The following is a 27,943-nucleotide window of genomic DNA, read 5'->3' as shown; positions in this document are numbered from 1 at the left end:
CATAGAATCCACAAAACGCTCCGCCTGACCGTTCGATTGTGGGTGATATGGCGCCGTACGGATGTGGGTGATACCCACTTCCTTGCAGAAATTGTCGAATTCACTGCTAGTAAATTGAGTTCCGTTATCAGTCACGATTGTTACCGGAATACCCAACCGTGCAAAACAGCTCCTTAGCAATTGAAGAGTTTTTGTAGAAGTGGTAGTCGATGTTTCAAAAATCTCCGGCCATCGGGAGTACGCGTCCACTATGATGAGGAAATATTTCCCTTGGATTGGTCCCGCATAATCCACATGCACGCGTTGCCATGGACCATCTGGTGCTGGCCAGTCTACGGGAGGTGAGTGTGGTGGTGATTTTGCGGCTCTTGCACAACTTCCACATTCTCGTACTTTTTCCTCTATTTGGCAGTCTATGTTAGGCCAATATACATAACTTCTGGCGAGATTTTTCATGCGACCTATACCGGGGTGTCCCCAGTGTAACTGCTGCAATACCTGTCTTTGGAAACACTTGGGTACTACTACTCTTTGCCCGTACAGAATACATCCGTCTTCTACAGATAAACTTTCTTTGCGGTTGAAAAATGATTTGAATTCCTTTTCTGTAATCGTTTTTCCCGTTGCAGGCCACTCTGTTTTCAAGCAATGCATCACTTGCTTCAGTACACTATCCGTTGCAGTAGCTGCGGCTATCTTTTTAGCTGTGACCGGCGTATGATCAACTGCACTTTCCAGGATAGCATGTATGTCTTCTTCCAACTTGACGGAAGCAATAACATATTCTTCGTCAGTTCTTGCTGATGAATTTATCATCCTCGACAACACATCTACGTATCCAAATTTTGCTGTCGGTACGTATTCGACACTAAAATCATAGCATAGCAGTGTGAGCCCTAGCCGCTGAAGCCTGTTAGATGTCGTTGATGGAATACCGTTTTGCGAGCCAAATATGCGCAGCAGAGGCTTGTGATCTGTTTCTAGGATGAAATGCCTTCCTAGCAGCATACGATGGAATTTGGTTACCGGGTAAACCAATGCCACTGCCTCCTTATCAATTTGACTATACTTCCGTTCTGCTTGAGTTAACGATCGTGACGCGTGTTGAATTACCTTTTCGACACCATTTGGAAATATATGTCGAATATTCGCTCCAATGCCCGTGCTCGATGCATCAGCCGCTACAACGATTGGTAGATTAGGGTTGTAGTGAGTTAACATTAAGTCTGATTTCAGAGCCTGCTTAAAGCGTTCGAATGATTGTTGGCACTTGTCAGACCATACCCAACTTGCGTCTTTACGTAACAGTTGATCTAGCGGCTGGCGTAAATTGTGCATTTCCTTTATAAAACGGGAGTAATAATTTACTGCACCCAGGAATGATCGTAACTCCGATATGTTTCGCGGTGCTGGCATTTGAGAAATGGCTGCTACCTTAGCGGGGTCTGTGCGTAATCCATTTTCGTCGATAATATGTCCCAAATATTTCACATGCGACATGTTGAACTTGCACTTTTCTATTTTAATGCGGAAACCGTAGTCCTCGATGCGTTTTAGTGTGTTTTCCAGATTCCTATCATGTTCTAATTGCGTTCGACCAAACACCAGAATATCGTCTAGAAAAGCTTCTGCACCTTCCAAATCACCGAGCATGCTGTCGATAACTCTCTGGAACACACCTGGCGCGGTTTTCACTCCGGGTGGTAGCCGTTTATATCGAAACAATCCCTTGTGGGTGTTTATAGTCAAGAGCTTTTGCGAGTCTTGATCCACCTCCATTTGAAGATACGCATCAGAGAGGTCAATTACTGAGAATCGTTGGCTACCAGCTATCTTTGCAAATATGTCTTCCGGTGTGGGAATTGGATAGCTATTCATTTCTAATGCTGCATTGAGTCCAGTCGAGTAATCCGCACAGATGCGAACTATTGGATCTCCGTCAGCATCTTTTTGAGCTTTACGCACCGCAACGATGGGTGCCGCCCATTCAGAAAAATCTACCGGCTCCAGAACTTCCATACGTACCAGTCGTGAGAGCTCCTTTTCGATCAGCCGTTGTGAGTGAAACGGAACTGGACGTTTTTGCTTAAAAATCGGAGTAGCTCCTTTTTTTAGACACAATTTCACTTTCGTTTTCGTGCACAAACCAAGACCGTCCATGAATACCTTTGGACATTTCGATTTCCATGACTCCATTTCGTTTTCCGATCCTCTCACCTGCATACAGTAAGAACTTATAGGCTTGTCATATAACCCGAAAATTTGCATCCAATCGCTGCCTAGTACATTAAATTTTCGCACGGACGTTACATAACACAGGACTTCCTTCTTTAACCCCTGAATAGTAACCTCGGCTACGAATTCTTTCACAAGTGGAAGGGGCGTTCCTGCGGCGGTTAGCACTCGTAGTCCTGTCGGTGTTGTATTAGGGTTACCTAACACCTTTAAGGAGTCTTCTGATATTATCGTAAAATCAGATCCACAATCTAACTGCATAACAAACGATGTTCCGTTAACCAAAATTCGGATGTATTTTCGCGTGCTCGGAAAATCATCCTTCTGTACCGCAAACACTCCTTTAGTTGCTCCATTCCGTTGTCTGTTAGCGTTGTTTCGAACAAATGTTTGAGCCTTTTTCCTAGGCGTCGCGGCGCTAGGCTCGTTAGGCTTCTGGCAACATTTGCAGTACCCATCCTTGTGTCCCACTGCCCCGCATACTCGGCAAGTGTGCGAGTTGTATGGGCAATCTTTTACAAAATGAATACCTCCGCACTGCCAGCATGGTCGTCGTGGCAGTATTTTATTTGAGGTCTCAGCTCTTTCTTTTTTTTCGTTGTTCGCCTTTTGCACAGCTTTGACGAACGTCTTCGGCTTCTCTATTATTTCCGTGTCATGCTTTAAGTTGTGCAGAGTCTGACATTCTGTCAGGAGTTTATTGAGAGTAATCGGATCTGTGGTTTTCTCATTCTCCAGTTTGGAAAGTAATCTTGTTCGCAGGTCTTTATCTTTTTCCGATTTTAACCCAGCAACAAAAACAAGACATTTGAACTGGTCGGGTGTGATTTTGCGAATATCGAACTCTTCGCATGCTTTGTTCACTGCACTTGCATACGACGCGATATCTTCTTCGTCTTTTTTCTTAGTTTGCCAGCAGCTAAACCTTTTGAAAAACACGGACGATGTGCGATTGAACATTGTTTGCAGTATTTTCAGCGTTTCGTCGAAATTAAGCTCTTCGGGTGTTTTAGGAAGGATGTAATTAACATACTTATCGTGATCTAAAACACTTAGCTTCTGCGTGAGTAACCTTACTTTTTCGCTGCTTTTCAATTTTTCACCACCCTTTTCAATGACCTCACGGTGACGAGCATACCACTTATCGAAGGTCAAACCTTCCTCGGGTTGGTATGAAAACTCCGTGATCGATTCCAAAAGCGTTTTTAACAGAAATTCTCCTCCTTTCTCCGTGGTGAACTGCTGCACCAACAGTTGGTTTGCTTCCTGTTGTGACCGCATCATATCCGCAAATTGCGTCATCATACGCATCAACATTTCGTTTGGTTCGGCCATTTTCAAGCTGCACTCGTTGTTTCGATGATCCTCGTCGCCAATTTGTTACGTATTATAACCTTTATTCTCTAACACATAAAACACGTCTTACTTGGATGCCGTTAAGAATAGAACTGAACGTGAATGTCGCTTACGTTCAAACTGTCACCTTTGGCAGTGCTTGCTAGAACATTCTGGTAGATCGATGAAGATTCATGTATCTGTTGAGTATCGACTGTGTGCGCGACTCAAACTTTCGCACAAACTCGCTCAAACTTTCCGTCGACTGGTACGAAATTCCATACAAACCAGCCGTTTTCAGATTTGCGCTACCAGGAGAGCATCCAAAACAGGAGGTAACATGTATGTCCCTGCAGCATATAGCTGATCCGCTCTCGCGTGTTATCATTGCGCGTGATAGAAGAGTTTCCAATACGTTGGCCATTATTACAGGGTTTTTGGGGACTATATTGACATGTCCAGTGTAATGTTGTTTGGCCTGTTTGGTATCTCATATAAGCGAGATCGGCTGCCGATGCTAAATCCGAGCTCACTACCGCGCGATAAGACAGGTCTGCGAATGAGAGAGGGAATTCTTTACCTTGAATCGAGCGATGGTATGCGATGCAGTCGTCTGTATTGAAAAGTTCAACTCGGTTCGGGAAAAGCTATATGCCTTGATAAGTTCGGTAGAGCTATCGAGTGACCGTCAAATGTTGTTGCTGGCAACAATAACTTGCTGAACGAGTCAATTATATGAGATACCAAACGAGCCAAACAACATCACGCTGAACATGTCAATATAGTCCCCAAAAACCCTGTAATAATAGCCAACGTATTAGAAACTCTTCTATCACGCGCAATGATAACACGCGAGAGCGGATCAGCTGTATGCACGCTGCAGGGACATGCATGTAACCTCCTGTTTTGGATGCTCTCCTGGTATCGGAAATCTGAAAACAGCTAGTTTTGAATGGAATTTCGTACCAGCCGACGGAAAGTTTGATCGTGGTGAAGGATGCTTTCCGTTTCATTCATCTTCCGCACACTAGCAATCGTTCTCACAGGTTTGATAGTATGCAATGCAATAGGGATGGGCAAATTTATCGCAAGCTGCAGATGTCACCTCTTGAAAAACATGCTCTTCTGGTATCGGAAATCCCATTAATCCCTTCTGGTAGCATGATGCCCCGGAGGTATGGTTAGAAGAAGGATATATATTGAAACGCAGATCAAACAAAATCAGGCCCGGCAAACATGGGTAGAAGGCATGTGAATTGTTTTGTTCCTTAACAAATAAGAGAAGAAAACCAACAAGAAAATAGCGATACTATTCGCTATTACAGTAATTTGTTTCTAATGTGCGATCGAGAGTTGCGAGAGTTAGGCAACATAAAAACACTCCAGCGTGCTGGTCCTAGAAATAAACACACAAAACATAGGAGAGGAAACGTACATGGTATCAGCAAAACAAAAAAAGAAGAAAAGGATTTAATAATAATATATTGTCACATTTCGTAACCAACTGTTTCGTTAGTTTTTTGTTTTGCTGAAAGTATTTCTTCGTTTCAATTGTTTTATTAATTCTCCTTTGCTAAAACAAAGATATTTCCGAAAAGAAGAGTTCATAAAGTTTCGGAAACTTTTATTTTATTATATTGTTCTTCAATGAAATTTTTTTGTCCTGCAATAGTGACGGGTAAATTCATTCCACGCTGCAGGTGTCACCTCTTGAAAAACATGCTCTCCTGGTATCGGAAATCTGAAAACAATTGTGTGAGCGGCAACGGTTTAGTGGTTTTCTGTAGTTGACAAGCTGATTTTGTCACTTGCCAAATTTGTCAGCATTTTGTCAACTCTCGAGGCCCTGCGCCTACTGATGATGACTCCCTAACTGAAGATTCACAAAAATTACTTCCCAAAAGCTCTATAAGCTATGATTGTATAAGCTAGTAGTACTAACTAAAACCATTAAATTATAATTTAAAAAAAAACACATTAAATGTGGTTGGAAGTTGATATTTATTTAGCTTTCAACCTTCCGCTTCGCTTTCCTTTTTTCTCTTTCATCTTTTGTTTATCAATATGCCAGCGATATCGATAGGACTCCCGCTTCAATGACGCATCTGCAACCACCATCGCAGTACCAGAAAAAGACCAGAACATAAACAGCATACACACCCCGAAAACAGGAACCGCGTGTGTGTTTACTTCTTCTCCTTCTCCTTGAACTTCTCGTCGCCCTTGCCACCACGGATACGACCGGTACGACGGGCAGCGATGAGACCGACCTTGCGACCCGGAGGCGTACCGCGCTTGACGGTCGAAGCCTTACCGATGTGCTGATGGTTACCACCACCGTGCGGATGCTCGACGGGGTTCATCGCCACACCGCGCACCTTCGGCCAGCAGTTACGCTTCACCTTGTACTTGTGGTACGCACGACCCGCCTTCAGGATGGGCTTGTCGATACGACCGCCACCGGCCACAATGCCGACCATAGCACGGTTAGCCGACGGCAGCACCTTCTTCGCACCGGACGGCAGCTTCACACGGGTACGCTTCGTGTCCGGGTTGTGCGCAATCACCGAGGCGTAGTTGCCCGACGTACGCGCCAGCTTGCCACGGTCACCGGTCTTCTCCTCCAGATTGCACACAATCGTACCTTCCGGCATCAGACCGATCGGTAGCACGTTGCCGATCTGCAGCTGCGCCCGACGTCCACAGTACACAAACTGGCCGGTGTACATACCTTCAGCCGCAATGAACAGCTGCTTGTTCAACCGGAAGCGGTAAGGGTCGCGGAAGTTAACGACCGCCAGCGGTGCACCACGGCCCGGATCGTGGATGATTTGCTGCAAATGTAAACAAACGCGAACGGTGAGTTGGACGTCGTAAATTGCCTGAAAAGCCTAACTTACCTTCACGACACCCTTCAGGTAACCGTGACGCTCGGCATAGTCGAGATGGCGCAACTTGGGCTCTCCCTTTCGCTTCTTGGTGTGTGCCCGGAACACGGATCCGGCACCTTTACGCTGCGCACGAATAACGCGTCCCATATCGACGCCTTACACTACAAGCGAGAACAATAGTAATGTGATTAATAAGCAGTTTATTTTAACAGATCCGAAACACCAGAACAGCACGCAATATCGTACACGGACAACGGCGGTGCCCTCACGTCAAGCAATCACCACCTAACTCCCACCCAATCCAACATCACACATCACCCGGTGCGGTGAAAAACATTGGCCACGATACGCTATTTCCCTGCAAATCGGGGCCAAATTTTTACTTCCCACATTTCCCTCCCATGCTAACGGTGTGATGTTACGTGCTGGTGAATAACGCTTCATAAACCGAAACACTTACAGGGCTTAAAAGTTAATTTAATGATACACAAAATGTGTGTTCACTAGACTCTGCGACGAGCCGGAAAGAAAGAGAGAACGAGCGAACTGTCTAAAGCAGGAAGCGGCGAAACGCAGGTAGGGCTGACAGCTGTCACAAGTGACGTTTCGAGAGCTGTCAATACATATGTGCGTTTCTCTCTGCGTTTCTACAGAGACAGAGAACGCTCTTTTGAATCATGGACCACCAAAGGTCGTTATGAAAGTGGCTACGTGTGGAAAAGATAACTAGAGCGAAAAAAACGTACAAATAATTAACGATTCCCTTTCATTAGACCAATCACCACTACTTCTCAAAAACTGAAGAATTCGATGGAAACACCCTGCTTATTCCTTTACAGTTTAATAATTTATTATCGAAATACTTTTGTCTTTGCCGTTTGTATGCTGCTTTTTCTTTGTTGCAATGCTTTTCATTGTCCCTTGCTTCATACACACCGATTGTTCGTATGTTGCTGCTGCTGGTGGTTCTGCTTTGCTTATGAAGATTTATGATATATCAGCTTAACATGGTTTGTGATCAATTTGTTATATTTGTTTGTTGTGTGTTTTGTTAAATCGCAGGAGTTTCAAATATGGATTTGCTCCGCGCTCGGTTTACGACGAAATAGGCGAGAAAATATGAATCTGATCGAATGATTTAATATCCATGTTGTTTTTTGCTATGAGGACCGAAAAGGATTCATTATCAGCAATTTAAAAATACTATTCAACAAATCGTACATTTCTACTTAATCAACACACTACTGCGACGCGCGGCAGGTCGTCAGCACCCTTGATTCTGAAGAAACTCTCTCTACAAACTAATTTTTAGCGTCAGCCAGTTTTTCTTCAAAGTGTGATCCTCCTGCACTAGGGTACAATTTATCTAAACTAAAGCAAGTAAAACCGGGAAGGCGAAGGACCAATTGCACCTAAATGTGCAAAGTATAAGTAAGGAGAGCATTCTGAGTTCCTAAAGGCTCTCGGATTTTTTCTTTTTCAAAATGATTCTGCACTACACTAATTTCCCTGTTTAAATTTCTTCTAACTTTCCACTACAACAACCTCCACACATCCGCCTAAAAAGCAGCTGTAACGAGGATGTAAAAATGGTTAAAAATAGCGTATTGAGGCGGTTTCTGGTTTTAATGCTGGCGCGTATAAGAGCCATTTAAAGTGGGGGGTTTTTATAATGGTTGTGAACCATATTACAGAGGAAAAACAAAACTAGTCTTTACATACACATCCTTTCCAGACCGTCAACAAGGTACTCCAGGTTGAATTCTGCGTTCCTTGGTCTTCCCAACCTTTTCTTTAATGTATTCGTCTTCTGTTTTGTGCAAAAATTGTTTGCCAATGTCCCCGCTGTGGCATTGGCGTTTCAGCTATCGCGAAAACTAAGAGAATAAGCCGCGTTCGAATAAATACATTCGCGTAGATGATGTGCTATTTCTGAGTGTTTGTTTTCTTGTTTGCATTTTAAGTGTTCCTGCCTGCTTAAAGATGTACAAATACACTGGATTATTAACCATTACACACAAATCGATCACATTTGTTCATATATTTTAATTCTTTTAGTATAATGTATTTGTTTGCTGCTTGTTTTTCTTCTGTTTTGTGTTGCGTTTTGCTGCTTGTGTGTTTTACTTGCTTGCAATGTTAAAGGTTGCATTATTAAATGTGTGTCTCGTTTTGTTTTCTCATTTGTTTGCTTTTATTACATTTGTTGAATGGGGAATTTCTGGAAAGGGATTAATTATTACTAAACGAAAACAAAACCATACAAGGACTGTACGAGACGGAGAACCGGGGAAACCGGATTTGTTTGCTATTTAAAGGGAAGCGTATTGGTTTTTGGCAAAATGAGACAATATTCAACCTAACCACCCTCGGCTTTTTGACTATTTTAAGAACACAAATTAGAATCCATCCTGTTTTTCTACTGTGTTTAAAAAACAAAAAATTAGAAAAATTACGCAACTCTCCATCGGAAAAATCTTTTACGAAAACAAGAAAAAAAATCCCTCAAACATGAAGGGAAAGCCTCTATTAAAACGGTTTAGAGCAAGATACCACAAATGATCATCAAAATTGAGAGCATGTAACAAATGACGCATATAGCTAATAAAATAACAAATCACTGTAAAAGTGATAGGAGCTTTGTAATACCTCAACTCGGAATCATCTCTCATCCTAACACGACCTTCTTGTCACATCCTATCACACACATCCCTTTTTTAAGCCTTCTTCCTAATGTCCTACGATGCCATTCGCTGTATTGCTGGTGGCATTGCCTAGGCTGCTTCCATCGCTACATCCTCCACCTGATGATGCTGCCATCAGCTTTAAATTACCAACCAACGTTCCATTCACTACCGTACCCTTATCCGGTTCGGATTCGGATGTTTCCCGCTCATTCCCGCTTTCTTCCCGATGTCCATTCGATGTACTGCCATCCGTAGCACCGGTAGCGGCAGGTGTTAGTAGCTTCCCGCTCGCCACCACCAACGGTGTGGCTGGTGCTGATTTACTCTTTAGCTGTTGTTCCACCGGTACAAGACTGTTGCTACTGCCGAACGATGACGGTGGCCTAATAATGCCCGTCCTTTTTGTCGTCCCGTTTAGACCGTTTAGCTTTGTGACTCCACCGTGGCCATTTGCTGTTGTTCGGTTCGGGATCGTTTTGCTGTGTTTTGTCCCATTGGGTGCCGCAATTCGTTCGCCGTTCGTTAGTGGACGGGCCGTTGGGGAAGGTAACATTCCGATGTGTGTCGTTCGGACGGGTTTATTGCTAGCACTACTGTTGCCACCGGGAGATCGATCGCTCGCTGTGTGTAAACCGAACGAGCTTAGATTGTGGCTTGATCCGAGCGATGTGCGCCGTAGTGCGACGGGACCATTTTGGGTTGCGGTCGTCGGTGTTGTTGGGGCACTGGTACCGGCGATACTGTGCCTCACGGAAGATAGCTGTGTGTAGACGGAGGAGATTTGGGTTTTGCTTTTGGGCGTTGTCGGACCATTGCCGATGGTGGCATGAAGTTGTGACGGGGTTGTACTGGCTGTGGTGTTACTCGGGATCCCAACTGCTGTTGGTGTGCGCAGTCCATTTTTAGGTCCATTCATCGCCGACTTTTCACTGCGACTAAAAGCAACGGGAGAGAAGGAATTAATTAATACACTTAGTAAAGATAGCATTTGGAGAAAGACAAGTATGAATTCCGACAAAATGATACACGACTCTTTTTTTTGTTAATACAACTGCTAGTATTAGTTCGTTAAAATGTCTTAGTATACAAGCGACTGCCAGACAGACTGGAATGGAATCGGATGATTGTATGAGCTCTGACAGAACGAAGAGAAGAATGGTATCCTTTACCTTATTCAACTGCACAGGGTAAGGCATGAAAATATAGGTAATATAAATATGTGTGTTCTTTTAGGCAACAATTTTCAATTCAACGATTTCGTCTACATAAACGCCATGAGATTGTGTGTGGCTACGCTAAAGGGAATTGTACACGATCAGGTAGCTGGACACCTGCCCTTACGGTGCGTACGGTAACCTAACCGGGATGCGGTCGGGCAACGATGGCAGCACAACCGTAGCAGCAGGGCAAGTGTCCAGCTGACTGTGCACGAGATGTAGTAGACAGATGAGATTGATCGCACACAGCATGCATATTGCTAGTACTATATCACAAAGCAGTACCTGTCCCAGTTGCAGCCTGTAGAGGAGTTGGTTGTGGTGATAATCGTGGTTCGACAAGCCAATAATCCAAAGCCGGGAATAAGGGACACAAGCAGACGATGAGGGATTCCAGTTGGATGAGGTGGGGTGTTGGGATATTGGAGGGTTTTTTTTTGTTTGGAGGAGTAATTATACACAATGACATGATCAGTATTACAGATGAGTTCCACAGGATGAAGAAGCGATTGTGTTAATAGCAGCGAGTATGGTAGTTAGTTGCGTATTAACGCGTGTTATATAATATACATTGGAGTTGATCCGAGTTGATGATGTTCCCGAATTTGATTGATTGTGGTGATGCGGTTTGTTATAGTTATATTAGAGTATCATTGTGTTCGAGAGCGCATGTATTAGAGAAAGAAAGAAAACAATTCTTCATGAGCGTACTGCTGACACCGTGGGGTAATTGAAGATGCATAAAATGATACATAAAGTAAAGAAAATCTTAAGCAAATGGAACCAAAACTCTAAGGAGTCGCTTCTTTGGAGGTGGAAAACAATGCGACAAAACATTGAATAAGACAGTAGAGCTTTCGGGCTGCATTCCTCAAACGATCGAGTGGAACATTTCTAATCAACTCCAGCGGAATCATTATTGCATCACCTGCCCGGGATGTACCGGGGCTCAGTCGATTTAGCAAGCGTTTAAACAAATCACGGATAATGGTCAGTAAACGGAGGGCTACAAATGAAGCACAAGCAACTGCAGCTCGACCCCAGCTTGTACAGCGTTTGGCAAGGGCCATCTCGAAACCGATCGTGCTATGGCAAATGGGAAAATAGTCCGCCACGTACAGTGGGCGTGTTGGGAAGTGGCGCAAATAGGCTCTTTAGGGATTTTGGTGTGTAGTATTTGTTTGTTTCAGTTAGTTCACATTTGCATATCGAATTTCCACCTCCCCACAAGCGGGAGAGACCATGTTACAGGAAAGGGACCAATGTCACAGTTGGAAACGAAAAGTCGCAATGGAAGAAGAAAAGAAAAACATAAAGAAAAGAAAAGTTAAAAGCAACAACCAGAAGCTAATTTACAGAAGAAGAAAGGAAAGAAAGAGAAAAAACCAAAAAGAGCGAAAACGTAAAGAGAACTAAATGGTTTCAGGGCTAATATGTGGTAAGTAAAATCAATACATCAACAGTGCAGCAAACCATTGGTGCACTCAAACCCGATAATTACCTGCCTAATCCTTCCTGTCCACCGAACGACACCGGCCTCAACTGTTGAACAAAAAGTAGGGGTAAGAAATGGAACGAAGTCGTAAATTAGATTTGTCCAAGAATTGCCACTGCTGGCCATATATGAGGGCTTATATTTTACACGTACACGTTCAGTCTGCGTTGCGGTGCTGATGGTTTCCGCCGATTGGTTTCTGTCACCGGCGGATGTGTTGTCACCTGGGGTGGCCATTGTTGCCGGTCCATCTCCACCGTCCACCGATGAGCCACCGCCGTTCGAGAGGCTGTGCAGTTGTTTCTCTCGCTCCGCTTCGTACTTCTCGATCAGATTCTGTTGTTGCCGAATCGTGCGATCTTTGGCCGTTAGTTCTCCCTGGATGTTCGTTTCATCGAATTGTACCCAAAAGGATAAGGATAGTTTACAAAACAATTAGAAAAAGCAACTTTTGCTAACGTCAGGATACGCAACACAGTAAAAACAAGGAGTAATGAATAACTTCTAGCTCTAAAATAACGAACGTTTGGTTGGGAGAAAGCATTATTGAAGTTTTGTTTTGGGTCTACTATAAAGTACTATAAATATAAAGCAATGTCTGTACAAGCGTTTTGGAGGTTTTTTTATAAGGTCTGCTGCAAGAAGGTTTGCTGCAAGAAGAGTAACATGAGTAACAGTGTGCTTGAGCATTGAACGAACAGTTTTACAACAGCGAAAGCCAATAATTATAAGTTTGTGTGTAGATTTGAAAGAGTTCCAAAAAATGGAAAGATAGACAGACGATAGGGCTGGAAAGGATAGTATAGATTGGTTTGAATGCTTGGGATAAAGATTTAATTTTCGTAGATCTCGTTCCGTTCTTCGATACCTTCCGGATTCCTTCCAGCTTTTCCTTTGTTGAGGGGAGGGGGCACATGTATTTTTTTTTTCAATTTTGGACAACTAAAAGTAAGACTTCAACAAACACATCAGTACACGTTACACGCTGCTGCACTGATATGCACTGATTGTGCGGACCGGAAGCCCTGTATGGCGAGCGGTTTTAACACTACCAAGCGCGAGGTAATGGGAAAGAGAGAGAGAGAGCGAGAGAAATAAAAGGGAAATGAACGTGCAAATACCTGAAGGTAAACCACCTGTCTTCTGAGATCCGCCAGTTCCTGCCGCTGGTCCTCCAGTAGGGCAAGGGCCGCTACGCTGGACTCACGGATGAGTACGTTTTCTTGTTGCTGTTGTTCCTGCTGGCCAGGGCCAGCCACTGTCGACGCTGTTGTTGTGGTTGTTGTCGCTGCAGACCCGATACTACCGTTGGCGGTTGCGATTGCGGCGGCTGCCGTCGTGAAGAATTGCCCATTGTTATTTTCAAATGGGTTGAGAGTGTCGGTCTAGAATGGTGGAACCCAGCCCAGAGGGAAAACATTATGAATAATTGTTACACAATCGTACGGAGCGTAGAGAGAATAGGCGATACTATTAGTTACATATTATCATGTTTAGTAAGGATGCAACGTATGTGTTTATGTACCATGTACACATGCACTGGTGGACATCAACTACTATTACAACAGTTACTTCGGTTCGGTGAAACATGTATCTTAACTAAAAATGGGATAAAATTATAACACTAAAATAACCTACCATCATCAAATTTTCTTCATCCTGTTATGGTTCAGGTGCAATTGGGTGCAAGTCAATCAGCGACAGTCGGGTTCGGGGTAGTAGGACACGCACAAAAGGGGTGGTTGACACGGAGTTGTTGGGGGGTAGTATCAATAGGAACCAAGTGCCCCATCGATCCGTTGGATGAAGAAAATGTGGTGTAGATAAAACCATCACAACCACAACAACAACAACAACATAGAAGAGACGAACAAACGGATATGGAAAAGAAGAAAGAAAAAAATATAAGTAAAAAAAGAGAAAGAAAAGAAGCAAAACATAAGTAAGTAACAGTAACAGAAAATTAAAATAGAATACACACACATATGAAGAAGCGAAAGAAACGAATGCGATGAATACACACACATCAGGAAATACACTGATAACAATCGTTGCGTATGCGCGAAAGCACATTCATTAATGAACGATGAATGATGCAGAAGACAGAAATAAGGATGCGAACAATTGGAATTGGTAATGAAAATGTTGGGGTGTTTTCTTTGTTGCAAATGGTCATTTTGAAGTCGATATGATGCAACGCCCCGCAGGAAGGGTGACGCGAAAGATGAATTAAGAATAATATCTCAAGGTGTTGATTGCGGACTTTCATAACAAATTATGCCACATCCACATGCGAGGCGTGCTGTATGGGAAACGATATTCGCATGCTTTTGTGCGATGTTATGGCAGCATGATGATGATCGCTAGCGATCAGACCAGCTTTTGATGAGCTTGAAGGATCTATAGGCAGCAATTGGAGGCAGTAATTTGGGGGGGCCTCGGGATTGGCTCACCTCTTGCAGTATGCGGCGAAGTCGTACCAGCTGCTTCTTGAAGTGCACCACGTCCTGTAGCATGGAGTTGCGCAGTGACTTGTCGAGCAGGGTGAGATCTTCCGCGGAGTTGGTAGCCGTCGAGGCAGAGTCCGTCGTACAGTTGTTGTTAGCGAGATTGTGGAACTGGCTAAGCGTGGCCGTTTTGTATGAGCCGGAAAACGTTCTCCGGGGCAGGCTGTCGATCGAGCGGGGAATTTCCGACCCATTCGTGGGTGTCGCATTGTTTTGCAACCGTCTCGTGAGGAGCCGTGCCCTTGCCGGTAGCTGGGATCTGGAAGAGAAAATGAAGAAGAGCGCGTTAGTGATGTATAACTCCAATATTCTAGACTTTGTAAAATTCCACAAGAACATAGGTTCTCCAATGCGGATACGATAAATATAGATACGTTTTGTTTCTTTTTCCACAACAGACACCCTTTTTTCTGTTGCTTTTTAAACGCCATACCCCAAAAAGGAAACCGACAAGTGGTGCAGTAAAAACTGTTTACTTCCAAATACAATCTAATCCTCCCTTGTTCCCTTCCCAGCCATGAAGCCATAAACCTCTCTCCCTCACCATACGAACACGTAAAATTGCGCTGGCAGAAAATCGATAGTAACCTATTTGCAATTCCCGCCCCGTTCGGTGGTGGCTGGTGGTCGTTTGCTCTGGAGGGACTCGTGCTCAACCTGACACTGGCACTCCGCTCGATGGTGGCGGTCGATTGCGGTGGCAGCAGTCGCTGATGGTGGGCCGTACCGCAGCCTGCCCTTGTGGATGGTGTTCCGGTGCTGCTGCTCCGTTGCCGGTTTGGGCTGTGAAGCACCGTCGTGGTCACGTTATGCGGCACGGTAAGGTACGCTGTGGTAGTGGTGGAGGAGTTCGTTGCATGGGACGGATGTGTAGATGACACTGTGGGACCTTTCGGTTCGCTGGCAGCTTTCCGGTGGGCAGCATTATGATGCCTGCCGACGAGACCGGCATGCATCGGTGAGTTCGATCGTGACCGACCGACGGAATGAATGTACAGCTTTTCCGACGTGTGCAGATCGGTCTTGACACGTCGGGCACCGATCGGCGGCGAGCAACCGGACGCATTCGATTGCATTTTGCGCTACAAAGCTAACTGAACACAACTCGCGTAAAAGGCACGGGATAATCGAATTACTTATGACTGGGTCGTACTTCACATCGAAGTAGCAAGCACATCGAGATTCTCGTTAATTCTGGTCTGTTGGCGCCCCTTATCATACTAATCTTAGTGCTGACCGATAACAAATAAACAGTTCGAAAAATACAGCCTTTCGTCACACTGCGTGGCGACGAGTGACTACGGGTAAAGGAACAACAAACGCTCTTCACTTGCGTATATCGATTTTCGTGCACGCAGTATTCTTCTTTGCCACCTTTAAATGATAAGAAACGCACTAAGACCTGTTGTCGGTACACGAATGCATTATCGATTTTGTGGATTTGTAACGTGTCACAGCGGAAGCATCACCTTATTAACGCACTACTTCTTATCACAATTATCACAGAAATGAACAGCGTTTTAAGGCTTTCTTCGTGCAAAAACGACGAACGGCGTATGCCTTTTGCTGGGTCGATATCAACAGGACAGGGGACACAAACACAGTGCTGCTCCTGCAAACCTTGGCTTCATGGGCGAGAATCGCGGATATTCGCACAGATTTGGCACCTTCCCCTCACTGTGGTTTCCTTGGGGTTTCCTTCGCCTGCTACGATTTCCATTCCATTGTAGTCACAGCACACTCGCTCGTTGTTTGACTCGCTATTCACTCAGGAAAATTCGCTCGCTTTCCCTCTCTCTCGCTCCCGTTTTCTTCACTAGTAAAACTCCACTCTCGAAGGACGTAGTAAAAACACACTGTCGTGTTATCCTTGTCGGGCCTGTAGTTTTCTCTTCAATGAAGCAACAGGGTCGGGAAAATCGTCTCACAGGATACTGCGAACCGGAGAATCACTCTGGAGAGCATTACGGGCGAGAGAGCTTCTGGTTCTCCTGCTGGATTGTGTGTCACAGGCAGAAACGTAAACAAACGGACACGCTGAACGAATAAAACAAAACAAAAATCCCCCGCACAGAGCGCAGTGTCCAATATAACACCCGCGTGTGCGCGCGTCTTCGTCTTGCTTTGGCTGCTGATTGCGTACTGAAGAGGCGCAAAAGTTGCGCCACCACTTTGCCGGTGGTGTGGTGGGTTGAGTTTTTCTTTATTTTTTTTCGGACTGGGAGTTACTGGTCCGTGTTGTTTTTTCGCCCACCCCACCCCCCTTTTGCTTGTTCACCCCCAACGAGAGACCCCACACAGTGTGTGCATTCATATGTACACCGAGTGTGGTGAGGAGCAGACACCTGTATACGGCGCAGTCCGTCCATCGCTATAGGGAGGTGTGCGATGGGCAAGAGTTTTTCCGCGTGCGATTTTTTTTCTCCCCTCAGTGCGTGTGTGTGTGTGTGTGGTTAAATGTCTTAACAAGAAGCCTGAAAGAGATGCAAGCAATAGCAACGTGAATGGGACGCAAATACGCGCATATGTAAGCGATCCCCAACATTGCGCTCTTCTGCTGCTACATCGCACACCGTATCGAAACGGTGTCGTTTGATAAGACCTACCCCCTCACCCACTCTCTTTGCCACCATCACCCCTTTATTTAGGGGTGGAGGGTTGATTTTTAATCCTTCCGGCGTGTGGTGGGGATGGGTGGTGGTGCGCGATCATGTGTTGCGCGCTCTTCTACCGGTTGCAAACTGAGTACGGGGCGGTCACCCGAATTGCTGGTGACATTCACCGCCAGACAGATGACGGATTTTCTCTCGCTTGAGGGTGGGTTTGTGGTCGCTTTTTTTGTGGCTGTTGCTTTGTCCCAATGTTCAGTTGGGGCAATTTTCGCGATCCTCTCGACATTCGGCACGGAGCGTGAAAATGCGCTCGGGTAAACGAGCAAAACAGCCACCGAATCGAATTTGATGAGAGGATGATGTCACCCTTCGAGTTGGAGGACATCGCGCACTGGGGATGGGTGGCCCGGCCCCTATTGCAAACAGGGGCACATTTTCTATTAAGTATCTAATTTTTCTTTATTATTAACTTTACTGAAAACAGGGCAGTACTTTACGGTGGCTCGGAATGTGAAAAACTCTTATTAAAATATTTGTACAAATTCTTTAAACAATCATTACTGCTGCCGGATCGTACGACCGGATGTTGGCTGTTTTACGCCGCCCGTACAAAACTAAAAACATGCAATAAACTACAATAATCGGCGACAAGCGTTTCTACAAATAGATAACAAAAAATCCAACATCGAAAAACTGCTGTTCTCAGATTAATCACCTTTTTTCTCCTTCTTCTTCTAAACATCCGGACGAACGGAACACAGACACTCAACGATGCCGGGCGCGGATGTGATAGGAAACTCACATCTCGTTTGCCGATTTTTTTTTGTTTTCTAGTTATTTATAAAAATAACGCTCCTCCCTTTCTCCTCATCCGATCGAATAGCGCGCGGTAGGTTGAGTGAAATCTGTGAAATTCGCAAGGAAAGTGACTTGGCTAGGAGTTGCTAGGGGAGGAAAAACCTAACAACGCCGCTCCCGATGTTTGCCGGCAACATAAATCACGAGCATCAGCAAGCAGCTCCAATTACGGTGCACTCGAGCATGCCCGGATGGCTGACCGATGTATACACCTCCTCGCTGTGCTTATTGGTGATATTGGTATCAAACGCCACCTGGACTTCGCCACTATTTTTGCGCGCGTTCACACAGCTTTCGTGCGCCTCTTTAGCGGCCTTTAGGCGCTTCTTTAGCCGAATGATTTCAAATTTCGAAACACGATCGCGTGATCACGTGTGGGATCACGTGCTGATAAACGGAACAGAGCAGATCGTGGTGGTTGGCGTTTCTATTCCCTGAGGTGTGGATGTGTGGTTGTTTCGCTTGTTTTTGTTCGCCCTCCGCTAGAGAGCGTTGCCGTAGGAATTGGGTCAATAATGCGCCGAAGTGAAGCGTTTCGCGTGTGATGCAAAGTGATATTTCCTATCTGCATGTTGTTGGGGGTTTTCTACTGCATAATTGGATGTATCTTGGAGGCATTTAACCAAACTTCCTTTGTGAAAGTGATCGATAATGCAAGTTTCTGTCCTATTCTTCATCAATAGAATGGTTTTATAAGGCTCTTACAAGCTCTGAATGACACCAATGACTTATTCAACAAGAGATACATGCATAACAATATTGCTGGAAGGAAACCAGATGCTTGAACCAAAAAGCAGGTTGATTCAGATTTAGATTAGATTCGAATCCAAGGTATAATATCCGTGCAGTTCTTAGTTACAAGTTCTGACAAAATGTACCCCAGCTAACCTAAAATAAATCTCACAGCTTTGAGATCTCACCAGACGGGAAAGATTACCAAATTATTGGAAAGATTCTTGTTTCCCGATAGGCAGAGATCCAGATGAAATTCGATATTTATTGATGTATTAGATCGAAACCCTGGATTGAATGTATTTAGGTACTAATATGCCATTAGGATTTAACTTCAGAACAAGAATCACACTGAAGCTGGGAGCTCATTTCCCTCGCTAAACAGCTAAAAAAGAATACAAGGAAAAAGGTTAACGTCTTTCCAATTCTCTAAACAACACAATACTCATGTTGACACAATTGAGCCAAAAATATCCACAAACGGAACAGCATCCATCCGATCAGCGCTACAAACACAAAAAAAGCCGAAGACTGATGATTTCATGTGTTTTATCTGCAACAAATTTCACCCAAACACAACCACCGGTGACGGAAGGTGAATCTTGTCACATTCTGTAGCACACGTTTGGGGGCAGATCTTTGCCAGTACGCGAAAACGATAAAACACCATGGTTTATGTTTATACGTCTAGCACGCGTCCCGCGTGCCGTGTTTTGCGCGTACTGTTTGCCGAACAAAAGCTACATAAATATTGAATCTGAACGGCCCTCTTCTTGTGAGGCATTGTGAGCAGTTTAAATATTTGATCTCTGTGTAGTGCTGTGAGTCAGAATACTTGGAATATTTTCAATTTGCAGCAATGGTGGTTGAAATTAAGGAGAAGTATTGAAAACTTTGACGTTCGTTTCCAACTCATTGATCTTGCGGCATCTCTACACGTGTGAGATAATGTTGGATTGAAGCTTAATTAAATAGATGACACACCTGACGGAACTCCATCAGTCAGCTGTAGGGTAGTTTTGTAAGAGGTGAAAGGAACTTATACCAACCACCTTCATCATGATCAATGTGGCAGATGTGGCATAAGTTTTATTGGTACTGTTTTACCAACACGCCGGTTCTTTGGTAGAAAGATGAGGTGTTAAATCACCCAGAATAAGGCTACCTCCCCCACAGGAATGCTTGCCCTACGAATGATCGCGTCAGGTTTATTGGTGGATCTACCACGCATGGTAGATCTTGCACACCCAAGACCTACAATAAACTAACAATCCGTATCGAACTTCTCTTAACCTCGCGCAGACTTGAGCGTCGTGGTCAACCATGCGTCACCAATACATTCTACACCTACGGTGAACGGAAAACACCTCCAGTCGTTTCGGGACAATCGGCCACCATGTTGCTGTGACTCATCGTTCCTACTGCATCACGTCGTCTGGGAAATGCGCGTCCGAGCCTTTGGTCACAATCGTAACATGCGGTGCGCGCCTCATGGGGGGCCGGCCATCATCTTGTTCGGTGAACCAATTTTCCACTCACCATTTGTTAATGGGTTCGTGAAATCGTTAAATTATATCACACACGGCCACAACAGGCCACGCATCGTTTTGGAAGGTTTTGCTGTTGCGGAGGACGTGATTGTACCGGAATGGGGGGATGATGTTAAACGAGCTGCAACCGATACATTAAAATGTTGCACCACAAAACATTTGTTACCGCAACGGAAGGAAGCTGATGCTTGCGGCAGATCTTGTAATAAATCCGGATGCGTTTAATCAATAATCATTATTGGATGTGCTTCTGCGGAATGTTATCGCATACTCAAACAGACGCACTCGCATACATGATTGGTGTAGTGGACTGGTGGGGGTCTGGCTCCTACAAGAGCCCACCTTATCAACCACCACCCAACACACCAACGGATGGTGATTTTGGGGCTGCAATCAAGTTTACTTTCTATATCAGTACAACAGGGGCGGGCCACACGATGGAACTCGGGGAGCAGAGAAGATTGTTGTTATAAGCAACTGACTTACGGAACTACATCTCGTATTGGCCTAGGTCAGTGTTTGATAGGAAATGGAATCTTTCCTCTCATTGGTATGCGTCAAGGCAAATTTTGTTTTCACATTTCTTCCGTTTCGGGCCAAACCAAGTCGCGGGCTCTTCCGGCAACGGAAGTTGGTGTTTTTGTTATTGTTGTGGTTATGCGCAAAGAGGATCAGGTGCGCGCGAAACACACAATTAATTGATTAAGCTTCGATAACTGGTCCCACACGGAGCCACCAGCGAGGGGCCAATTTTCGCTTTCGTGCGGAAACTTTTCCGATTACCAAATGGGGTGGAGTTCACCGCGAGAGATTATGATTTTGTGGGTTGGTAAGCAGATCAACGCTTGGGGGTGACAAATTGTTGTAATGAAGTGGTTAGCTGGGGTAAATTAAAATTTTGTTAACAAAAAAAAACAGTTCCATTTTGTAAATAGTAAACAGGATTATAGCATAGAAATAAGATAAGGAGATAACAAATCTGAATAACGAAGTTGTTAAATGACTAACACTTTAAACGAATTTTAAACCGTCGTCTTCTCGTCTTCTATTCAATAGCCTATCAAAGACCGCAGTAGAGCTTCCTGTGAGCTTTGCTGCAGCAGTATATAAATTACCACTACATCACTACCCACGTGTGGTGGAAAATGCTTTAATGCTACTGCTGCATGTTCGCATATCGCCATCACAGTCACCGTTGCTGCTACCGGGTCAAGAGCATTTAAGTTTCACGGCCTTCAAAACCCAGCGGTTGACGTCCGGTAAGTGAGGAAAAAACAGCCAATAATTATCGCTAGTTCAGCTTTGTGACCCAACCGTGCCGCATATTAAAGTGAACCGCTCTGACACTGTGCAATTAGTCAGGGTGAAAAAGTCATTTTAAATGTTAAATAAATTGCACAGTAATTTCTAAGCCAAAATTCCCTCATCAATTCGAATGCCTCCATCAATCAACGGCACTATTTTAAGACATTGCAATCACTATTTAAAATAGCTACACAATAGCTCAAGAAAGGCGATAAGCTTCATTCCACTCATGTGACGTTCACCTGCGCACCGAAACCGTTTGCTGCTGTTTAGTAACACACGCGAAAAACACGCGAGACTAACGACGCCACAACAAAAACCGCGCCACTCTATCTCGGGCGCTGTGTTTACTCACAATGAACCGGGTCACACATCAATGGGGACTGCATGCACATTAGCGTAAGTCGTGACCATCGGCGGTACCATTGATAAGATGGGATTTAATGTATTTTTTTTTGCTGCAAGATGAAACACTTTAAAGGCCTGTACACGCTTGAATGGGTGAAAAGGTTGCACGTTTGCGTGAGCATAAATTCAAATCTGATTCTATGGTAATTAGGCGTTGTTGGTGCTATTTTGGCTTTTAATGAGTGAAACGAGTTTTCTCCAAACTGGTTGAATTTATTGGTGAATTATTTTTATTTGCGTGCGAGTTTTTCGCCAGCGAAGCTCAGCAAAATCTTACAGCAGTGGAAAGAAATTGCGAATCGTTGCTAGAAATGTATAATTGATTGGATGAAAAACGAAAAGTTGGAGGGTGAATACAGCTTCCATTAATAATTCTTCTCATTAAATAATAAATAATGCTTTAGATTCATGCAAATGTCCGTTGGAAATGATGGTTTAATGATTGTTTAAAGAAGGAGCTTTGCATATAAAAACCTCCTTCTCAGTTACAGTTGGGTTTAATAAAGGTTTTACAGCAATTTCCTTTCACCAGAAGGCTTCCCTTTCCTGGGGGACTGTCTATCAAATTATTTTTATAGCATTATTCCCTCAACATCAATTGATGTGAAAATATTTCACATGTCGCCTACTCTGTTTAAATGAAAATTAGAACCTGCGAATGTACTGACAGGTCGGAAAAGATGCATACAATTCCCAAGTTGCTTCCTGCAGCGGTAAACGTTGTGATGAAATTTGAATAGAATAGCGTAATGAACACGAGAAACGATGGTCTAGTTTCTTCATCCGGGTATGAAATTTTCATACCCCCCTTCGAAAGGAAACCCCTTCTGTCCTAAAAAGAGACTGCATAACACTGGAATACACCACACTAGTACCTACGAGATGGAAACGATCATTTACCCATTATTGTTGGCGGGAGGTTTCTCCGCCAGAACGACCGACGACGATGTCGAGGGACTGTTTGCCGGCGTTGGTACCGATGTTTCACAATCCTTCATCGTGATCGTGATGTCTGTGTTACACTCTGCTGCGGCGTTTGACTGATGTGGATGATCTTCTCCAAAGATGTTCTTTTACTCGTTAGTGCTTTCGTACGATGGGTACCGATGGAACACTTCACTGCATTACACCACTCGGGGCACTGGCGTTCCCATCCGCCCCCGGCTGGATTCGCTTGACTGGCAGCAGCACTAACAACACTTCGGAAGCCGGCAAAACCAAAAGCTTCTGGGGTTCAATTTTCACTTCTCGTTCACCGTGACTGTGGGCTTATGCTGGAACATCAACACCGAAAGACAAAACTTGCCCAAAGTGGAAGCGCTAGCCGAGAGCAAACATTCTTAATGGAAACGGGGAGGCTTTTCTCGAGTCGTTTTCAACCCTGTGCTGGGCTATTTACGTCAAGGGGTTGATGAACGTGCGGTATAAACTGTAAATTGTGGTTTTTTGGTGAGTAAGGTTGGCTGGTTTGTTGCTGTTATTATTTTTTCGCGGTATGGTTGGGAACGGGTGAACTTCTACTAGGCTTACACCACGGTAAGAATAAGCTAAACAAGATAAACAAATGTATTGTAGCGTATAACACTACTGTTATACTGGCAATTTTAATCTATTTTGATCGTTTAAATATGCCGACTTTACCACTGCACTAATGACAAACTAATAATACACCACGCGATCCACTGAACTGTAGACCGACACTGTTTGCTTCTACGCCACCGAACCGCAATCGGAATATTATTTCTCTTTTCTTTGGGAAGTGCATCAACACCAAACAAACCAAATAAAAGCGCCTAACACAGCGAAACACTGAGAAAGAGTGACGGATGGTAATAAAAATATCTTTTCCACCTTACCAATCACACTTTTGTGGTGATGTGGTGGTGGTTACCACAACACCGTAGTCACACTGGCCAAACAACCACAAGAAACTAATCTTCCACTTGCTACTCTCGGTTGACCCTGAAGCTAGCCACAAGTTCGCAGGAAATGCACCATAAACACAAGCACGCGATCGTAATCCATGCACACGATAGCTCATCCTAGCTCGAATCCGTCACATCAACATCCCTTCCATTGGTTGCTGGTAGGGTAAGATGTCCAAATTAGAAGCTAACCATCGCAAACAATTAAACCTACGTCACTGCCTGCAATGCATTCGTCCGAATGCACTTCTTCTACTGAGCATCACACATCATCGTAGAAGAGAACAGGTGAGCGTGGCGTACACACAACATAAGTCGTTTAAGAGAGAGACGTTTCTTTGTCTCATCCACTAAACAACAGGCTACAGCATCACCACACCACACCACACTGGTCGTAACCGTGAAAATGCTCCAAATAGTTTCTGGCGAGATCAAACCACCGCTGCCCACGGCAGCCTCCCAACACACAGCTGACCATGAGGGCGATCTTTGCCCTCTATCAAATCAGCTCCCCACCACACCATCGCCATTGATTGAGGTTGATCGCGCCAGATAACCTTGCCTCACACCGTGTTCGTGGTGATCGTGATAGCAACGATCACTGTACGCAGGAGAGTAGAAACACTCGGTGCAGAGTAGTGTACCAGCGAATACACCGGCGATGTGTGTTGTGCCCGTAATACGTAGCCACCAAGAACTGACTGACGGTGCTGACGGAGCCCAAAAAGCATCCGAGAGGTGTGCTGTGGGCTATGAGCACGCAGCACACGGGTGCGTGTGACTCACACCCTCCACGGGGCGCACCAGGGGTGGGCTTGCGTGGAAAAAGTTGGTCCGTTGCTGGTGTTGGTGGGGTTTGTAACGAACGCTGTGGGGTGTTATAGCAAAACCCACCTGTGTGAGTGCAACATAGGTGCCCGTTGCGTGTTGAAAAAGCCTTCCAACGATTCAATTTAACAGTGAGGTTGATCTTTTCCACGAAACACATCTACAACTGATTGTTATATTATGGTTTAATAGTTTCCTCAGGATACTTTTGAATAAACCCCAGCATTACGAAGATATGGTACCAGATCAAGGTGAGATCAAGCGAGAGAGCGAGAGCAGGGATCTCGTTCGTTTTCTGCTGGTATTCAAGAAACCGGCTTTCCCGACACCACTACTAGTGTGCACGGAAACGCGTTCTCATCAGCTGGCAGGCCGAAACAATACACGCGGCGCAATGTTGTGGTCTATGTCCGCACACAAACACACACCCTCTGCTTGAAGCGCGTCCGAGAAAGGGCAGTCATGCGAGAGCTGTGGCTGCAAATTGTGGTTAATGCAGTGTTGCGATGCATTTCGTAACGGTGTTACGCTTTGGTATTTTGGTTTTTAGTGCAAGTTCATCAAGAAGGTTCTTGCAAAAAGGTTCGCTGCTTAGCGCCGTCTAAAATAGTTCCCAACATGCACGGGCGGCTTAAAAAGGAGAATCATTTATTTATTACAAACCCTGTAATGCATATTTTGCAAGGTTTATCGGAAGAAACATTTAAAATGCACCAAGCAACGCTTAATATGTTCCGGGAAACAGCCAGTACCATGATAATTTGCACATTGCTTTTTTAAACTATTTTTACTTCATGTGAAGGTGGGTACTTCACATCTATTCTGAATTAAAGATTCTATTTTTTACGATTTTTTTAAAGCAATACTACTCATCATACTTTAGGACTAACGACGAGCTAGCCCGTCGTTCTTTTTCAATCTAGACGCTCTGCATAACAGTAAACCGATTAACCGTACCGTACGCCCTTTATAGAACGAACTTACCGACCAGCTAAAAGGCGTAATGTTGCAACATCATGCTTCTTTTGCCGTGTGGCAAATATGCGGCGGCCATAGCAGTCTTCCCATTTTCACTCAACCAATGGAAATGGTAGTAACATGATCGCGATAATCTGCCCCCGTGTATCATAATCGCCATTAGTTACGCTTTGAAGGATGGAGGAAAAACAAATTTTTCAAAAAGCATGAAGAACAAGCTGTTTGGGGCTACGTGTAGAACACGGGAGCGGGAGTGGATTGACGGGTGGTTAGCTCCCTGACAAGGCATGAATGAGCTCCGCTACGTAGTCTCCAGTTACGCTTTGGAAGCGATTTTCCATTTGAATTTTGAGCCCAGTCGCAATTACCCCCACTCATTGCCTTCCGTTTTTTGGTGGTCGGTTGAATACTCTAAAATGTTTCAAATTCCATCAAGGCACATAGACAAACAGTGTGCCAATGCATAGCAACTACACGTGTGAAGGGAATCCACATAGCTTAGTTGTGCATTTTTGGTTCCCTTCCTCAGCTCAGCTTTTGCTCGATAACCGTCAACGTCGTAATGAATGGGGCCAAGTTCGGAGAGGGACCGGAAATGGCAAACGTTAGTACTCTGGACGGTCGAAAAGACGGTCCGCTATTTGCGTACATGTGTCTATCTCTGCTGTGCTATTCTTTTAGCATTGCCGACCGGCACCTTAAGGCCGGTAGGAAAGACAATCATGGATTGCCCGTAGGGGGATCACGTCCCTAATGAGGGTGACGGTAATCCGCTCTCATTAGGGTCGAACTAGCTGGGTTTACATCAACGTGTCAGACACGCCGGGAATTAGTGCAACCATGCGAAAGGGTAAGCCAATTTGGATGGATTACTGTTTAGACATTCACTTGTCAGAATGGAGCAAACCCTACGGGGATCGGAAGACAAAAATTAAAAGTGTCCAGAATAGACACATCATATTAAGAGTGAGGTTTGACATATCTTCAGCTTTTCATAATCTAATATAAATGTATGTTCGTCAATGATTAACAATGATGAATAATAAACTGATAGGAGAACACATAGCTAATAACATTTATGAAAATAGCAAACTGTGATTTTGAAGCAACCCGATGCTCCAATACGCTTTCTTGCAGCATGCTATAAACGTACCATAATACGTACGCGCGATTGCATACTTTTAGGCGCACAAATTTCACCATGCGATCGGTTTACATTTTCTGGCAGATTGTTTGAGAAATAATTTTACCACGTAAAAAATAGTGTTCACAAGTTGTAGAATCAACTAAGAGGATCAAATAATAAACAATTTACCTGTTAGTATTGTTGCTGATGCTTTGAGGGCTGCTGCGAAGTAGTGTGCTCCACTCGCGTATGATGTGGCCCCCTTTGTTCTCCAGCTCGGACCACAGCTGCAGTTCATCCATGGAGTTTAACCCTGTAGCACTGCCTCCCATACTGGATCGAGCAACTCTATAAATGGTAAGAAGAATCATCTTGTATAATATGTAATTAAATGATTTAATAACGATGCAATCTTACCGATCGATCGAATCCATGCTACTGTTGCAGTCAAAGTCAAGCATAAAGTCATCCGATGCGATCGAGTCACACGGAGACAATGTGTCCAGTGATTCGGCTCTAGCCATGCGATTGCCGCTGCGAGTTGACTTTCGCGACAGGGCCGGCGATTCGTACGCATCCGGCATAACTTTGCGTGGTTTTGCTGCCGTTGGAGGAGTCGCTTTGATTGCCGTCGGTTGCGGAGCTCCACCAGGTGTAACACCCGCCCGATTATGATGGTTGTCCTTCAGCGTTGGTGTGTCGGTCTTTTGTGATGTCAGGTTTAAGTTGAGCGAACCAAGATCCAGTGTGCTACCCTCATCAAACACCAGGCCCGGTTGATCGGCTATTTCATCGTCAATTAAAAAATCTCTTCCACCGTCCGACAGCGACAGAGAGTTGGAAGCATGCGTCGGAGTGCCGGGCGAAACGGGACTGGTAAGTTCGTCCAGTTCGGGTGAAATTTCATCGATATCCTTTTCCTTTTCCTTCGTGTTTTCCACCGCTTTCTTGGCATGACGTGGCTTTTTCGCATCGTCCGAATTTTCCGTACAGCTGCTGACCAGACTATCGGTTGGAGAGGTTTCATCGTCCAGCAGCAGTACGTCACTGATGGCGGCGGCCATTTCGGCAAACTTTGTCTGCTCATTGCGGTACATCTGGTTCGGTACGTCGGCCTCACTCGAGGCTAGCGGGTCGGTTCCGGGATCGGTGAAACTGATCTGCACCTCTGACACACTGTCCAGATTGGTGGAAATATCCATCGGAACTGGCGCTGAGATGGAAGCTAAGAAAGAATCAACAAAAAATAAGCAA

At 44.7% G+C, this 27,943-nt stretch overlaps 2 protein-coding genes across 5 annotated transcripts in view; both read right to left on the bottom strand.

Annotated features, from left to right (window-relative positions):
* Positions 1 to 5,552: 5,552 nt before the first annotated feature.
* LOC128306030 (60S ribosomal protein L8) lies at positions 5,553 to 7,020 on the bottom strand. Its single transcript, XM_053043711.1, has 3 exons — positions 6,922 to 7,020; positions 6,471 to 6,622; positions 5,553 to 6,404 (listed from the first exon to the last, which is right to left on the bottom strand). The coding sequence occupies exons 2-3, from the start codon at positions 6,606 to 6,608 to the stop codon at positions 5,757 to 5,759; spliced, it is 786 nt and encodes a 261-aa protein (XP_052899671.1). The 5' UTR covers positions 6,609 to 6,622; positions 6,922 to 7,020; the 3' UTR covers positions 5,553 to 5,756.
* Positions 7,021 to 7,303: 283 nt separating this feature from the next.
* The window catches only part of LOC128300526 (uncharacterized), a 32,671-nt gene continuing 12,031 nt past the window's right edge, over positions 7,304 to 27,943 (bottom strand). For 2 of the 4 annotated variants that reach the window (XM_053036616.1, XM_053036615.1), the window contains exons 5-12: positions 27,107 to 27,914; positions 26,879 to 27,037; positions 14,314 to 14,626; positions 13,499 to 13,519; positions 12,982 to 13,245; positions 12,014 to 12,238; positions 11,867 to 11,907; positions 7,304 to 10,083 (exon numbers count right to left, since the gene is read on the bottom strand). In XM_053036616.1, coding sequence (XP_052892576.1) covers positions 9,192 to 10,083; positions 11,867 to 11,907; positions 12,014 to 12,238; positions 12,982 to 13,245; positions 13,499 to 13,519; positions 14,314 to 14,626; positions 26,879 to 27,037; positions 27,107 to 27,914 — 2,723 coding nt within the window. In that variant the 3' untranslated portion in view covers positions 7,304 to 9,191. The remainder of the gene's footprint in view (positions 10,084 to 11,866; positions 11,908 to 12,013; positions 12,239 to 12,981; positions 13,246 to 13,498; positions 13,520 to 14,313; positions 14,627 to 26,878; positions 27,038 to 27,106; positions 27,915 to 27,943) is intronic. The other 2 variants (XM_053036617.1, XM_053036618.1) reach the window with 2 other exon arrangements.

This window comes from Anopheles moucheti, chromosome 3, assembly GCF_943734755.1.
Source record: "Anopheles moucheti chromosome 3, idAnoMoucSN_F20_07, whole genome shotgun sequence".
NCBI classification, from domain to species: domain Eukaryota; kingdom Metazoa; phylum Arthropoda; class Insecta; order Diptera; family Culicidae; genus Anopheles; species Anopheles moucheti.
The sequence above is the reverse complement of the archived record's forward strand: the minus strand, read 5'-3'. Positions and strand labels throughout refer to the sequence as shown.

Coding starts and splice junctions, on each gene's coding strand:
- LOC128306030 (XM_053043711.1), bottom strand. CDS start 6,608: ATGGGACGCGTTATTCGTGCGCAGCGTAAAGGTGCCGGATCCGTGTTC. Junction 6,405..6,470: donor ACCTGAAGGGTGTCGTGAAG/GTAAGTTAGGCT, acceptor TTACATTTGCAG/CAAATCATCCACGATCCGGG.